The sequence below is a fragment of the Pholis gunnellus genome, assembly GCF_910591455.1.
Source record: "Pholis gunnellus genome assembly, chromosome: 13".
Classification (NCBI taxonomy): domain Eukaryota; kingdom Metazoa; phylum Chordata; class Actinopteri; order Perciformes; family Pholidae; genus Pholis; species Pholis gunnellus.
In genome coordinates, this window is record NC_136540.1 from 6,990,516 (window position 1) to 7,006,911 (window position 16,396).

The window sequence follows — 16,396 nt, forward strand, 5'->3', positions numbered from 1 at the left end:
AGCTAAATGGTTCTAACATACTCACTGCTGGATAGGATTGCACTGGCCTTGACTTGGATATGAACATAAGATGATCAGCAGTCCATTCATGCACAGCAGTTTATTTTCAAAGGATCTGATTTCTTATCAGTTCATTTGTTGCCTCTGTCTGTCTGTGTGTCTGTGTGTGTGGTTTTCGATCTGCAAAGGGAAAGCAGACTCATTATGAATCAACCAAAACATATTGTGGGATAATAAGGTAAATCAAGCATTAAAGAAGAAAAGAACTCACAGGACTCTCACATAGTGTATGACGTCAAAGAAAGGAGAACCTATGCAGGAAGACAGCATGTATAGCCTCTTATTAAGTGGAAGTGATTGCACCTGAGGGGGTCAGTTTGTTTTATTCTCCCTGCCTCAGGTTTGGTCATGTGACCTCTTTCTGAGGACTTTTAACACTCTCAATGACAATGCTAAAACATGTTGACGCTATAGGAAGGTAAATGTCTTACCATATCCACCAACTTAGTTTACCACGTTAGCATGCAAACATTTTCTAATCAGCACTAAACACAAAGTACAGGTGAGGCTGATGGTTATATCAGTTTAGCAGGTATTTGGTCATAAATCAAATGGTGGTGTTAGAAGAAGAGTCAGGGAATCACCAAAATATATTTACTGTTTTTAACACACTTTTATGCATTCATTTTAAATAAGCTAGAAAACAGGTTCAGTCCTTCTCAAATGTTTTTGGGTAATTTCATTATTGCTAATTTGTTGCAAATGCACACCACTTAATTACAATGTCAATAAAGGTGCATGGGTGCTGTATATTCACTTATCTTGTCTTGGTCTTGTAGACGGACCTTTAATCAGTTCAGTCTGTTCATATTCCAAAACACTTATTTTCTCAGTCTGCATCAGAATCTGGTGTAGCTGTTGTCCAACATATTTTATCAAACCCACACAGTCCTGATCAAGCAGATTTGTTGCATGTTTTTTTTTGTTTGACTGTTACACTCTTAATAAATACATCATAAATAATGATGATTTTGAAGTTGATCTTAGTGTGATTGTTGCTTATATAATAATGTTTATTTAACGTTATACACGGTTTGGAACAACGTTTTCAGGGGCTTTAGCCTTGGAGTTGTTCTGGTGTTTTGTCCTCTGCTGGGTCTGTATTTGATGGGAAGCTGGAGGTGACAGGTTATATAGTGCACAGATAGTGGCGGGAGGGCGGGGGCTTGTCAATGGGGGACCGACTGTAAATCTTTGCTCCGAGGCCCCCTAACTGCACCATGATTGCCGTTTATGTCAAAAGGTGATCCAGAGGTAGTTTACAATCTAATGAGTTACGAGCGCCATCTAGCGGATCCAGTGAAATGAACCAATAGCTCTCTTTCTCTTCTGGCCAGGCCAGTGCTTCATAGTGTGTCTCTGTTAACAATTACAAATAACAGGCAAAAAGTCATCTTCAAGTTGGGAAACGGTAAGACAACTTATCCTACAGTAGTGTGAGGCAGGGCAGTTATACTCCTTAAATATGAATATTACCAAATCATAATGAAAATCAAATGAAATCATCGTTTATAGGCCTGTTGAAGTGTCGCTAATAAAGATGGACATTTGTGCAGCTGTGGAGCGACAAAACTTATGTTGGCTTTGACGTCAGGTAGGTGAAACACATCCCCACCTCTCCTGGTCCAGAGGAGAATTGCGTCTGCTGAGGTGCGCACTCAGCGCGCTGCTCGGCCCGCCCGGACACTGCAGTGTGGGTTCCCTTTGCCATCGCTGCGGCTGCTCGCTCCCGACACCACGTCCCGCTGCAGACTTCCCGGGCCCGGGGAGATCAGGGGAACAGGGAAGCGCCGAAAGCCATGGCCGAGTCCAACCCGCTGCGGGGGTTTCCCCGTCTGCGCCGAGCCGCGGTAAGCTCCGCTCGGGAGGTGGGGAGGTGGGGAGGCTTCGAACGGGGCGGCGAGGACACTGCAGCAGAGAGAGGAGCAGGGAGATAGACGAGCGGCTCTTAAGACAGTTCAGTACTGCGACACAGAGGTTGGGGATGTGCTCTTAGTACAGCGCAAACTGCATCAGATATTTAAAATGCCTCTCGGCGAAGAGACCGGTCAGATGGCAGTTAAATGTTAAGAAGCTGTGTGCAGGACAGGGCAATGACAAACGTGTTCTCTCTCTGTGTGTGTGTGTGTGTGTGTGTGTGTGTGTGTGTGTGTGTAACTGCAGATAAACAGGACAGCATGTGTCTCGATCAGCTTTGGCACTGCGGTCTGTAGCCTACAGTTACTGTGGAGTGTTTTCAAGTTCTGCACCCTTATGTAACAGATTTGGGAATATGTGTGAAATACTTGATGCCCACAATCTAAATGCAGTTGTGGAATGCAATCATCCAATAACACCGAGCATGGCTGCTTCAGGAGTAGGTTCATAATGATGACTTGGATGACTTTGGTACAAAAGGCTACTGTCTAAAGGTAGGCCGAGGTGAGAAAGCTGTGTGTGTTTGTTGTAAGGTCAGCAGTTTCCAGTTTAGAAGTCTAGTTGTTATTATTACAACACATGAAGGCAGATACAGTGCACGTTCCCTGCCAGGCCTATACAGTTGACTATAGAATGGAAGAGGCTTATATGAAGGGTAAAAGTCCTCCTTGTGATTAATAATTCCTCAGGCTATTGGATCTGTGCTAGCTGTGCAAAGTAAATGTGGGGTGGACAGCAGGTATTTTGGGGGAGAGGAGAGGAGATGGGGCGGAAAGAGTCATCACAATTGGTACACTTGATTGCTGCTCAGTCGTCATCAAGCTTGTGGAACTTTCAACTGGACAGAACTGGAAGTTATAAGACAACGGCCCTCTCTTTTGATCCTTGTGCCACTGTGCTCAATACAGAGATATATACTATATGTCTCTATAAAGAGACATAACGATGTTGTTGTGTTAATAACAATTATAATACGACAGCTCAATGTTTGTATAGAGATGGAAAAGGGAGGGCATGCAAGGCACTTTATAAGGAAGAAGAGTGCCTGAAGAAGCAGAGTCAGTCGATGGAGGAGCTGACTGTCAGAGAGCTGCTCCCTGATTGACACAGAGAGATGCTGATGCTGTGTTGAGCTTCGCTTGACCGCATGACTGTCGACACTCCTGACTGACTGTCCGACTCCTCTCATCCTGTGCTCCTCTGCACAAATCCGGGGATGTGGTGGAGGATAAAGCCACAGAAGTCAGTTTAGCACATTGCTTGGTTGACATTAAGACATTTCCCCTAAATATATTCATGGTATATAACATTGGTCTTCTGTCCTCACGTCTAAAAGCGATTGTGAATTTTCACTTAATGCACTTTTAATTATACTACTACCTTTCATTCTTTGTCCTCTTTTCTAGTCCACTATTAACCTGCGTCTAACCATCTAATAATACGTAGCTGAATACCATAATATATTTCCTTTTTCAGACCTCATTTCCAGGAAATTTGCATTTGGTGTTGGTGCTCCGCCCCACCGGCTTGTTTAGCTCTGCCCCGAGTCCGTCTTCAAGCACCGACCTCGGCTTCCGCTTCAGCCAGGATGACTTCCTGTTAAAGATGCCGGTGAGAAGGGTTTAAAACTGAGAATTGAGGGATGGGAGAACATTTCTTTTTTTTCATGTAAACGTATTTATTTAATTTATCCGACGCAGCACAATCCTGTCTCTGCTCGACTCCACACTCCACACACTCTTCCTGTCCATTTTGAGACACAGTAGATGCTCTTCTCTTATTTCCTCTAACTACATGCTCTGCCAAACGCACAAGTTGAAACACGATGTTGTCTTACTGGATGCCTCGTGGTTCTGTGCTTTTAGGTGGTGATGCTGCGCTCGGTCGGTGACCTGCTGCGATACATCGACGAAAACCACCTGACAACAGACTTCACTGCAAAAGTGGAGTACTGCCAAAGTGACTGGATCGTCCTCCGCACGGTATACCCTTCTGATACCAGTCAATTCACCAGAGCGTGGAATGCTGCTGTTGAATATAAACAAGTTCAAGATAAATTAAAGCCATGTTTGCACAAGCTGCAAACTCCCCTAATGGGTTTTGCAACTAAAATTAAAAAAAACAATCATGAGCCCTTCTTACAGGCCTTATTAGAATTAGAAAAACCCATTTTAATTATAAATGTGTTCGTGTGTGTGTGTGTGTGTGTGTGTATCTGCAGGCCATTGAGACCTTTGCGGTGACAGTGAAGGAGATCGCCCAGCTGCTGCAGGGCTTTGGATCAGAGCTATCTGAGACCGAGCTTCCGGATGAAGCCAATGCCATCGAGTTCCTGCTGCACTCCCACACACACCGATACAGACAGATGAAGGTTTCCCCCTTGCTCTTCTCACTTTCCACTCTCACTCTGTATCTCTGTGTCTGGCGTTTTTTTTATTTCATTTGTCTTTTCTTGTTGTTCGCCGTGTTATTTCAGGACGATATCCGGAGCGTGACGAAAGAAGGTAGGCTGCTGCTGTCGAACCTGGAGACTGTCAAAGCCTCTAAGAGAGATGTAGAGGAGGAGCGGGACCTAAAGTCAGACATGGACACCGTTCAAAGGTACAGACATCTTCTTTAAAGAAAGGGCTTTTGTACAAGACAAGTTTAAAAAAAAAAAGTAGAGATAGTAGTGAGAGAAGGAGGAATAGATGCGAGGATTTAGAAGACACACCCTTGCTTGACACTAACATCCTATTAAAACCAGACAGCTTGTGTGAACGTCTGTGTGTCGCGTGTGTTCCAGACTCCTGGCTCAGCTCAGAGACATGGAGGAGGCGTTTGATGGCTTCTTTGAGAAACACCACCTGAAGATGCAGCAGTACCTCCAGCTGCTGCACTATGAAATGAGTTTTCAGCAGGTGTGATGATTGGTGTCTGTCATATTAGCTGTATGCCTGCATGTTGCACTGCTGTGACGATTGACTCTGTGTGTGTGTGTGTGTGTGTAGATGGAGGAGGCACTGGAGAGGATCAGTGACCAGGAGACGGACATTGCCTCTGTGGGAACCACGGTGGTTCAGACAGAACAGCTGCTGATGGACCTGGAGATGCTGGACACACGCGCTCAGGTCACAAACAAAGTCACACAACAAGCGCACAATTACAGCTTGAGAGCAAAATGCTCTAATAACATGTCTGGTCTCTGATGTCAGACGGTCTGATAGTGTTGTACCGTACGATGCTAACTTCTGGGTTGGCCTACTGCAGCACTCCTGTTACAGACAACCATGATTGTCCTCTTGCATTAGCAAACAACAACTTTTAAAATCGGTTTTAAACCTTTAAGTGTGTGTTTGTGGCTCAGGAGGAGATGGCCCATGCCCAGGTGCTGATCCTGCACGGCCACCAGTTGGCCGCCAACCACCATTACGCCCTGGCGCTCATCGTCCAGCGCTGCAACGAGCTGCGACATCACTGTGACGTCATCACCACTGCCGTACGCACCAAGCGGGCCTCGCTTACCCGAGCACGAGACCTGCTGCTCCGCCTTGAAGGGGTAAAAATGCTGCCACGACACACAAACATGCAAACTCTGAATTATTGATGCAGAACGAAAACATAAAAAAAATAATTAATTGTCGACCGTGCATGCTCTGTTTCAGCAAAAACAACATTCTCACAAATGTCGGCATGCAATGTCACCAAATCTGTACCCATCCGTCCTCCATGTGAACCTTTTCTTTGTTCTTTGTTTTAATCACATTAAAAAAATGTGCCTGGGATCAAAATGTGTTTTCTTGCGTTGTGTCCTGTTTGTGTGTGCGCAGGCCCTTCGGTGGTGTGACGATGGCGCCTATGTCCTGGCCAGTCAGATGGTGGACAAGTTCCAAACCAGAGAGGGAGCTCAGGAGGCACTGCAGTACCTCAGCTCTCACCAGGAGAGGGCGCCATCTGCACTGACAAACAGCCAGGACATTCTGAGCCTGGAGTTTGAAGCCATACTCACCCCACAGCTGCAGGTAACCCACCGCTGCCGAACACCACCGACACTCGAGATGATCCGCTTCTCCGCTCAACTTACACCCCTTTTCTCTTTAGTCCCAAATTTCCATGGTAACAGAGAAGCTGAACGCGGTGCAGTCCATGATCAGAAACAGAGAGCAGTGTCTGAGGAAGCTGGCGGACGTACAAGTCAGACCGATCCAGCTGGTGGCCCCCAGGCCTGAACCCGAGCAGCGCTGCAAGTCACCCCTCTTCTCCCCCAAACATGGTACGACCCGCCTCGACTGCTCCTTTTCTCATCCAATAGCTGTTTTCCTACACTTAGTGTAGATTTGTTTTCATGGTTTAGAATCTGTCTACTATCTGCCGTTGACTAGGATGTTATCATGATACAGTTATCTTAACTTCACTTTTCTACTGTATATCTCATGTGCAGTATTTAGTTTGCAATTCCTCTTCGCTCCATTGTCGCTAGTTGAATGTGTGTGCCTCTGTGATTCTCCCCACAGGTGTAGACTTTAACGTCCTGAACTCCAAGTTCTCCTTTGACTTGCTACCTGGCAAAAGAGCCGCGAGGAGGAACAACAGCCAACGCAAGGTGTGTGTGTGTGTGTGTGTGTGTGTGTGAGTGAGTGTTTTAAGCCGACTGTAAGATGGATTGCCATTCAATTTTGTACACACATTCATGGTCCTCTGAGGATGAATCCTAATGACATTGGTGATCCTCTGACATTTCCTGTATCAATATGAGGTTCACATTTGTGTATTTAGAGTGAAATGTCCCAACAACTATTGGATAGGTTGTTTTGTTTAGTTTAGTGTTATCCCATGTTACAAATGTGTCCACGGCTCCAAGCATAAAAAAACGTGTTTAATGTGTGTTTTTGTCAGATCGAGGTAATGCATGACTTCCAAGGCAACCGCAGCTGTCTGTATGGCTCCGCCCCTGAAACCGATTCAGAGGCAGAAGACAATCCAGAGCAGCTCACCCGGTACGCAGTCTTTCACCTGTCACACATGATCCTTCACCTAAAGCTTGACCTCCTACTCCCAATACCACTGTATTTGTATTACTTCTTTTGTTGCCAATATCACAGTGTGCATGCTGCTTTAGCATAGTTTTTTGTTCAGTTTTTGTCAATTTTTCTCTCATTCCCACTTTTACCAGCCATATTATGAAGGAACTGATAGCTACAGAGAGGATCTATGTGGACGAGCTGCTCTCTGTCCTTCTGGTGAGTTGATTTTCTGTTTATGACATTTTGTGATTCCTGTTCTCAAGTTCTCTGGTCCTGTGATCGGTGTTATCTCCTCTCCTCTCCTCAGGGCTACAGGGCAGAAATGGAGGACCCATCCATGTCCAATCTCCTTCCTCCAGCTCTACGCAGCCAGAAGGACGTTCTCTTTGGCAACATGCCGGAGATTTACCAGTTCCACAGCAGGCAACTCAAGCACACGCATGCAAGCTGTCACAGAGTTGTCCTTGTCTCCCCGTCTTTTCGTGCGAATCCAATTTCCTTTCATTTTCCTCTCCATTTAGGATCTTCCTCCAAGATTTGCAGGGTTGCCTGGAGACACCAGAGAGGGTGGGGACTTGCTTCCTGCAACGGGTAAAGAAACAATGAGGAGAAACACTGGAACTTTATGTGAAGTGATATGACATAACATAATCTAATAGTACGTGTGTGTGTGTGTGTGTGTGTGTGTGTGTGTGTGTGTGTGAGCAGAAAGAGAAGTTCCAGGTGTATGAGCGTTACTGCCAGAACAAGCCTTGCTCTGAGTTGCTATGGAGACAGTGCTCTGATTCGCCATTCTTCAAGGTAGTTACATATCATACGTATGTTTATCCATCGTTTCACTTGTCATATGTTGATGGTATGAAAGTCATTGGGATTAGTGTTGATAGCAGACTTAGTCTTGAGATTGTTTGCTTGTTAAAGCTGTTTCTTATTTTCAGAACCCAATGATGTTTTATGCGTTGATTATTATTATTATTATTATTATTATTATTCAGCAGAATCTCTCTGTCTCACTGCAGGAGTGCCAGAAGAAGCTGGACCACAAGCTGGGTCTGGACTCTTACCTCCTAAAACCAGTCCAACGCCTCACCAAGTACCAGCTGCTCCTCAAGGTTTCGTACATCTGAGTCAGTCAGTGATGGAGCGTCACACACTATGCACGTTAAAGAGATTAGGTTTTTAGGTGCCATCATGAAGGCACATTTTTTTTTGTGTATCGTGATGTGCATCGATCATTTCAGAAAACGATTTTGCTGCCCTGATGCAAAACCGTATCACGCGTTGAGTGACTCTTGATCAGCAGCTTTGGTCATAAAGAGACAAAGCGTACATTTGGCACACCTACTCTACTCTGCTGCAAAGTTTATTTACATGGCAAAATTCTGGTATATAGATCTAATAAACGCGATCATATCGGCTACAAGAAGAGTCTGTAGTCATGCTAGCTAAACGCTAACATCAGCATGCTAACATGTCCACCTTGAGTTTATCGAAAAGTTAAGGGATAACAGAAGTTATTGCAGTTCATCTTTACGGGGACATGCATGTCTGAACCAAATGTCATGGTGATAAATCCAATAGTTGTGATATTTCACTCTGGATCAAAGCCAAGCAATCAAGACATTTATACCAACAGCATAGCATACACACTGCTAAAGACAGATGAGAAAACCTGTTTTAAACGGGCACAGAGACATATTGACAACGTCCATGCCTGCAGACTAGATTAGTTAAACTGTAAAAACACTGACCTGTCATCCTGTGTCTCTGTCCTGGGTCAGGAGCTGTTGAAGCACTGTACGGAGGAGCGATACCGCTGTGAACTCCGGCAGGCTCTGGACTCCATGCTGGAGCTGCTGAAGTCTGTCAACGACTCCATGCATCAGATAGCCATCACTGGATACCAGGTACCAACCAGTTAAATCAACAGAAAAGATAGAGCGGACAATTAGATTGCGTTATCTTATTTCCCATTGCCTTTTATTTTCTTCTACCTCAAGCACATTAATTCAATGTAACTATTAAATGAAAGGAAAAAAGTTTTATGTTCTTGGAAAATTCCAAGTATCTGGCTTCATTTACATGTCATTTCATTTTGTGCTTCAGTCTGCACAGAAAATAAAATGTCTCACATGTTGGTTCAGTTCATCTACTTCTTCTCCGTTCACCCGTCTGTCCCAGGGGGACCTCAGCCAGCTGGGCCGAGTGGTGATGCAGGGAGGCTTCAGTGTGTGGATCAGCCATAAGAGGGCAGCGGTGCGAATGAAGGAGCTGGCCAGGTTCAAACCCATGCAGAGGCATCTCTTCCTCTATGACCTTGCCCTGCTCTTCTGCAAGCGCAGAGACGAGGACACTCACGAGAGGACGCCCTTCTACAGCTTCAAATCCTGCCTCAGAGTAACAATATATAATAAACTCACTTCATTAGGTACACCTAGCTACATCCAATGCAATCCAATTCAACAGCCCTCCAATAAATCCTCCTCTTATGAAGCTTACCGTGTCTTTTTGTTGAATTGTACTGCATAGTATTGGTGAACGTGGTATAATAAATGTAGAGTCAGTAAGGATGACAGCTGATCGGGAAATGAAGTTACTTTTCTTTCTTTCTGTAGATGAGTGCAGTGGGAATCACAGAAAATGTGAAAGGAGATGTGAAGAAATTTGAAATCTGGTACAGTGGCAGAGAAGTAGTGTACATAGTTCAGGTATTTGATCTTTTGATTTCTATTTTCTATATCTTTTTTTGTGTTTCAGTGTGTGTACCTTTAGCTTATTCACTCAAACCTCTCTTGTGGTTATGGTCTGTGTGTGTGTGTGTGTGTGTGTGTGTGTGTGTGTGTGTGTGTGTGTGTGTGTGTGTGTGTGTCTAGGCTCCCACACTGGAGGTCAAAGTTGCCTGGCTGACAGAGATCCGAAAAATTCTCACCAACCATCAGAAACTGTGTCAAGGTTTCTATTACTGCTATAATTCATTCACTGACATGTTTCCTTCTTTCTTTGAAAAGCCTGATTTTATTTTAGTTTGAACTTGTATTCAGCTCTGGCAATATGTCTGAGTCCTCTGTCACGTCTCCTTTTCTCAGATGAGACTCCTTCTCTTCAACTCTCGGACAACACCCTCTCTGACAGGTGATTCTCTCTGCATGGCCTCCTATTCGTCCTCTGTGTCGGTTTGTGACCTCCTGATGTGTCAACTCACTTTTAATCCAGTTTCAATTCAGAAATTGATTTAAAACTACATTAAGGAAAACACTTCTCTCACCTATAGTGTTCATGATAGAAATTACATTTCTGAAATAACCCCTCAGTTTCACCCACCTGCCACCCTATCTTCTTATTTATAACAAAGCATCATGATAATATGTATGCAGTGTGTTAACGTTATTGTATGAGTTTGTATGTGTGCAGTGTGCATCTGTGATTTATTAGGATATTTTTCTTTACCCTTGAGAACTGGTTTTCATGACTGCGTTGCTAAGTCCTGCAGATGGCTTTAACACTGTCCGTGGTGCTGAAATGCCACCACGGAGCGCGCTATACACTGCATCAACTGCAAAGACCCAAATTCTATACCAGTGCAATCAACACCTTACCAGGCTGCTTCAACAGCTCTTTAGTGTGTGTCAGTCAATAAGAAACATGTGTGTTGAGTGTACATGTTATATCCTTAAGAGAAAACTCACAAAGTTTAAGTCAGAGAACATTGTTGGAACACTGTCCAAGGTTTTCCAAGATGTTGCTCTGATGCTTATTAGTCATTGAAAACACTGGTTCTCAAGGAGAGTGTCAACATGGACGTGTGTTTGTGTTTTTGTAGGATAAACTAATGTTCGTTTACTGATAGCATGCTAGCACGTCATACATTTGATGAATGGTGAAGTCTTCTGAGCTTCACAGTTATCATTGTGTAGGGAAATGATTAGGTCAAATGAAAATGAGAAGAACAAAACCAACACTCCACTGATCCTTCTAACAACTATTTGTTGTGCAGCCAAAGCCTGATATAGCTCATTCCTTTGTGCCACAGATCTCCGTTGTCCAAAAACAATTAAAAATACATCAATAAGTTGCACTGTTGCACTTGCTGACATGTTCCTTCATCACCATGAACAAGGGCACACTACTTTCTATTTAGTCAATCCCACATACACTAGCGCATCAATTGTGAATTGATCCGCAGCTGAAAATAGTCCCCAACAAATGCACTCTTACTTACTGATTGAGAAACGTTTGTCAAAAACTACAAGGCCCAGCTGTTTTCGGGAATTACAGAGCCTTTTGGAATCGTGAACTGCATCTTTGCGACCCCTTTTTTTAAAGATTTGCATCTTCCGTAGCTTGGGACATGGGAAGTCAGAAAGCACGGAGAGATGGACGAACACATGTTGGTTTTGGTCTTTTCCTGAGGTCTGTTGACAATATAACATCATGCCAGCCATATCCTGAAAGTGGATAAAGACTCACAGTTCAGTTGTCAAAGTATATGAGCATGGGATAATCATATTCAGAGAATGTTTTGTGGGATTTTTGATTGTTACTAACAGATGCAGGATACGATACTATGAAAGTCTCTTTGTTAAAGATTTGTGTACATGACCGAGGTGCGGTAACATAGCATTTGTAAGTAATTGAAGTCTTTCGACCATAGAAATAGAATAGGATTGGAATATCTGTGGTCAATTTAATAGTACAAAAGAAACCGGTGATCATTGTTGTTAGTTTTCATGGTGACAGGACGTGTCAATTGGCCGTAAAGCGTTGTTGCAGCTCGCTTAGAAGAGAGATCTGCAGAGACAGAGGGTTAGCTAGTTAGCTAGTTAGCTTGTCCTTCTCCGTAGCGCCGGGGAGTGAGGCGTATGGACCGTTAGATCCTGCCTGAGTGGGTCCGTCTGTAAGTCTGTTTAGTTTATACTGAAGTTAGCCAGCTACAATTGTCGCAATGGCAACAGTACACGTAAAAATGGCCGCCGCTCTAACCATCCTTCTTCACTGATTTAAATAGGAATGTCCGTTCTAGTCCTATTTTATTTCAATGGTTTGTACTTCAATTAGCAGATGTGTAGGCTTTAACATATTCAGACACAGTGACTGCAGAATACTGTGTACTCAAAGTAATATTTCCATATATTGCACCGATCTCGAATATATGTGATTGTGAACTTAACGGAATGCTGTTTTCATTTACAGAATGCGAATGAGCTCGTTTTGTGACACCGTGGATGTTGTTGTTGTTGTTGTTTGTTTTCGTTTTGTTGTGGTCGTGTCTTGTTCCCATGGCGATGCGGTTTAGTGCATCAGAGATGTGTGTGTCGTGGGGCGGAGCGTCGGTGGGAGGCTGCTCAGCGTGTCTCCCTTTTCCTCACAGCTCCTCGGCGACGAGTTACTCCCACAGGCTACGGGGGGAGGAGTCAATAGACACAAGCCCCGCCCACACGGAACCCGTAGTTCACTCGCCTCGACGCAGTGAGTCGCTGAGACAGATTATTCACAGAATAGAACACATGACTTTATAACATTTTAGTCGTACAGTAATTACACATTTTCCTTTGAAAACCTTTTGCTCTTCTAAAGACTTTCTTTGGACTGATGTTAAACGACACCTCTCAACTTTAACTTTGACATTGTTTTTAAGGGGGAATTTGTTTTGTTGCCAGGGCAAACACAGAACACACTCCAAATAAAATATAAGATACGTAAAAGATGATAAAATGCTAAAAAACCTACAACAGAGAATCATGAACATTTAACCCTTTGACCCCTTCTTTTTTACAGATTGGGGTAGTGTTAACTTGAATGTCAGCTGGTTATAAATATTTGTAGCCCGGGACCTTTCCAATGACCCGACCATTAATAGTGGTCTCATTGGAAGTGTAGCTGTCACTTTAAAGTTAATAAACATTTATTTACATTTCCTAAAGTAGGTTTGTTTGAAATAAAACAGAAGAATATTTTAGTAGTTTTCATGAACATCCTGGGCCAACTGAAATACGTCTTTGTCATGGGGTGTCATTTTTCACAGTGGATACACATAGATCATGGAATATTAGTGATTACAAAGTTTACAGCGCTACCGTTTTTTAGTCATCTCAGCCATCTTGTCACCTGCAGCTTGGCCTGTTCCTGCCCACTCAGTGGCCATCTGTGAGGGTCTGGAGGACTGGGGTGCAGCTACAGACCTCTCCAACCTATCGGACTCCGACGAGGAGGATCAGCCGGCCCCACTGGTGAGAGTTTATTAGTCATAACACAATACTAGAGAAGTGATGTGTTGTTTAGTCTACGGGGGGGAATATATGAACACTATGCCTTGCAGCTATAACAGCTACTCACAGACCACAACGAGTGCTATTGGTTGACGACACCAAGGCTACAGGTCCTGCCTGAACCTCGGAGAGCTAGACTCATCTACCGATCTGCCGCCTCCCTCAACTGGGTGGCACTGATGACCGACAGTTTGGTGGGCAAACACAGAGTCAAATTGGCCGAAAATTGCCAGTTGGATGGCAATGGAACCTGTATTCGATATAGATTTAGGACTGCTGTGCACGTGGAAAAGTATCAAAATGCACCATTCTCCTGCGATGTTCTTTGTCTTCTCTTCTGTTCCAGGTGGCGGGCAGGTACAGGGTCATGGTAGAGAGCAGCATGGCCAGCACTGATGACATCATCTTTAACTGCGGCGATGTCATCCAGCTGCTGCATGCGGAAATGTCGGGAATGTGGTAAAATAGTCTATTTGTTTCAGAAATGTTTATTGCACGCAATCTTGTATTGAGTTGCAAACAAATTAATTTATGGTAAAATAGTCAAACTTTTTATGCGTCCTTGTTGTGTTTACGTGTGTAATCGCAGGATGGTGAGGAATGTAAGTCGAGGGGAAGAAGGCCGTGTTCTACCTGAGGACCTGCACAGGATTCTGGGAGAGACCTGCTAAGAGCCAATCAGAACAGAGGATAGATGACACACACACACACACACACACACACACACACACACAGACTCAGACTCCATCAACTACCTGATAAAAACTGCACATTGTACTCTTCCAACTACTGTGACATCTTCACCCTCAGAAGGCTGTAACATTCAGAATGGACCTCAGAAGACCGTAACAATGCAAAGCACATATGTGGGACCTTGTTTCCTTTATCTCTCTTTTCCAGCAGTAGATTGTTTGGACTTGGAGTTATAACAGAAGACGTTGAACTTTTATTGGACAAGTTTTATCATTTCTATTTTCTTATGAAATATAACCGAAATCATGCGTATGCCTATTAACATATCATTAATGTTCATGTGCCAAACAGCTCAGCTAATTAGTGTGGCTTCTTTTTGTATAAAACGGTCAGTTATAGAAAATAGCTTTACTTTCTGGTGTCATTGTTTTCAAACCTTTCTTACAGCAGCCAGCTACGTCACTATGCATGTCGCAAATCGCCTCGCTTACCCCATCTCTTATAGGCAAAAGCAGACATTTAGCATCCTCTTGGTGAATGTACATGACAGGAAAAAAACAAGGGAAGAAAAGAATATTCAGCAATATTCAGTCAAGTTATTTGTTCTGCTAATTAGTGGTGTTGGTGAGGGATGTGTATGTGAAAATGTCATTGCATGCCCTCTAAAGATGATCTCGCCTTGTCATGGCAGGAAAAGTACAGGTGTAATTAATAACATTAGCAAAGGCTGCATTCTATTTAGCCTTGGTCTGGTGCACGATGCCTCAGTGGGACATTTAAAATGGAGCAGAGCCTTCGTTAATATTAATAATTCGTTATTAGGTCCACCTGTTCTTCTCCTGCTACGACAAGAGAAAATGTTCCCTGTGACAAAAGGTCTATTGATGCAGCACTCTTTGTCAGTATTCAGTATGAACTATCTGGGTCTGGGGAAAGTGCTGCAATACTTATGCAGGATAAACGCAGTGTACTACTACACGACATTGCCTGTCGTTGGTTGTTGTAATTCAGTGGTTTACAATCAGCTTTTACACGTAAGTTGCAGATACTTCAACAGTGAGATAATTTGCAATTTATTTTGCTGCTGTTGATGTTTTTGTCAACATTTTTCCTTTGGAATGTGTTGGTTCTAGATCTCGTCGTCCTCTGCTGCAGCTGTTATTGTCACAGAGATGAGACGCGCTTTATGTTCCTGTTTGTTCGCTGCTCTGCATGGACAGATCACTGCACATGCCTGTTGCTTTATCTGTACTGCTATTTTACACCAACATGGGAATTATGCTCAGTGTTAGGTAGTAACAATAAATAAATTAGTGTAGAGCTATAATTGCCAGCTGAACTATTACAGTTACATTGTGGATTACTACATGTATATGGACTTTGAATTAATTAGAAAAAACATTCACCAGAGACTATTTCAACTTCTTTAAAACTGCCTAGTCAGTTTTTCTGGACACTGTTAACAGTTGAACAGCTTTCCCACCATATGTGCTGAGGCAGAAGGGCAGACAAATACAGTATATCACTTAAGGTACTGAAAGCTATTCAGTTAACTGTGAATATGTAAATGTTAAAAGAAATAATTTAAAATGAGATGTTAAACTTTGGGCAACAGTCGTCTAAAATGGTGAAACTTTTTTGGACAGTCAAATATTGGCACTCATCTGTCAAGTGACCAACGTTTCATTACATTCCTGCAGTATCTCTGGATTTTATTAATCGAATCCCACTGGTAACACTAAACTAAACCAAAGATTGACTTTAACCCTGAATACGATTCATTTTCACCCACAGTGGGGACGTTATACTCACTTGATAGTGAGTGCCAGACTGTCAAAATAAGGTGTGACCAATAAAACATTTCATCATGTTTAATTTATTTGATGTCAAACCAACACAGGCCATACTGTAACATCAGATGTATTAATGTTCAGGCTTCAATAAGTGTTTTCCACAGTACCTTCAACTGGTGATTGCTGCTTTTGCTCATTTTGCACTTTTTTGATATTTTGAACCATGTGAAAGCTTGTATTATAATGCCTATTTTCCTAAATATAAGCACAGGACTTTTTGATTTGATTCAACCTGACTGCTGTGATTTCTTCCCCATGCAACATAGTGTAGACTTACCGTCAGAGCCTCATACAGTGAACGCACCCACACAGGTGTTTTCACTCATCCTGCCTGATTAGACCTCCTTTCAGGACTGCGTTGGCGTGTGCAGACTGTGCTTGATTGTCACCTCCTTTACTCTGCTGTTAGTTTTGTTGCACCTATTGAGGCAGGACAGCTCACACCTTCATGATCCATATGATCGAAATTCACCGCCAATTTATTTCAGTGTTTCAAACTGATCTTACCTTCTGCTAAACTTGCCCTTTTTTTTCACAGCTGAATTGTCAGCATATCTCTGCCCAACGTCCACCTGAGCAGAGGTCTAATCAGCAAGTGAGTGAA

At 43.3% G+C, this 16,396-nt stretch overlaps 1 protein-coding gene across 1 annotated transcript; it reads left to right on the top strand.

The window, feature by feature from the left end:
- Positions 1-1,859: 1,859 nt before the first annotated feature.
- mcf2b (MCF.2 cell line derived transforming sequence b) lies at positions 1,860-13,917 on the top strand (the record flags this gene model as incomplete). The annotated part of the gene is made up of 26 exons (XM_079172202.1): positions 1,860-1,910; positions 3,454-3,588; positions 3,843-3,959; positions 4,199-4,348; positions 4,454-4,578; positions 4,763-4,877; positions 4,968-5,087; positions 5,324-5,515; positions 5,787-5,978; positions 6,058-6,229; positions 6,471-6,559; positions 6,853-6,953; positions 7,130-7,196; positions 7,288-7,403; positions 7,502-7,571; positions 7,689-7,781; positions 8,000-8,092; positions 8,762-8,887; positions 9,162-9,377; positions 9,596-9,688; positions 9,854-9,932; positions 10,067-10,112; positions 12,274-12,446; positions 13,092-13,207; positions 13,593-13,705; positions 13,836-13,917. The coding sequence occupies 26 exons, from the start codon at positions 1,860-1,862 to the stop codon at positions 13,915-13,917; spliced, it is 3,042 nt and encodes a 1,013-aa protein (XP_079028328.1).
- Between the last annotated feature and the right edge of the window lie 2,479 nt (positions 13,918-16,396).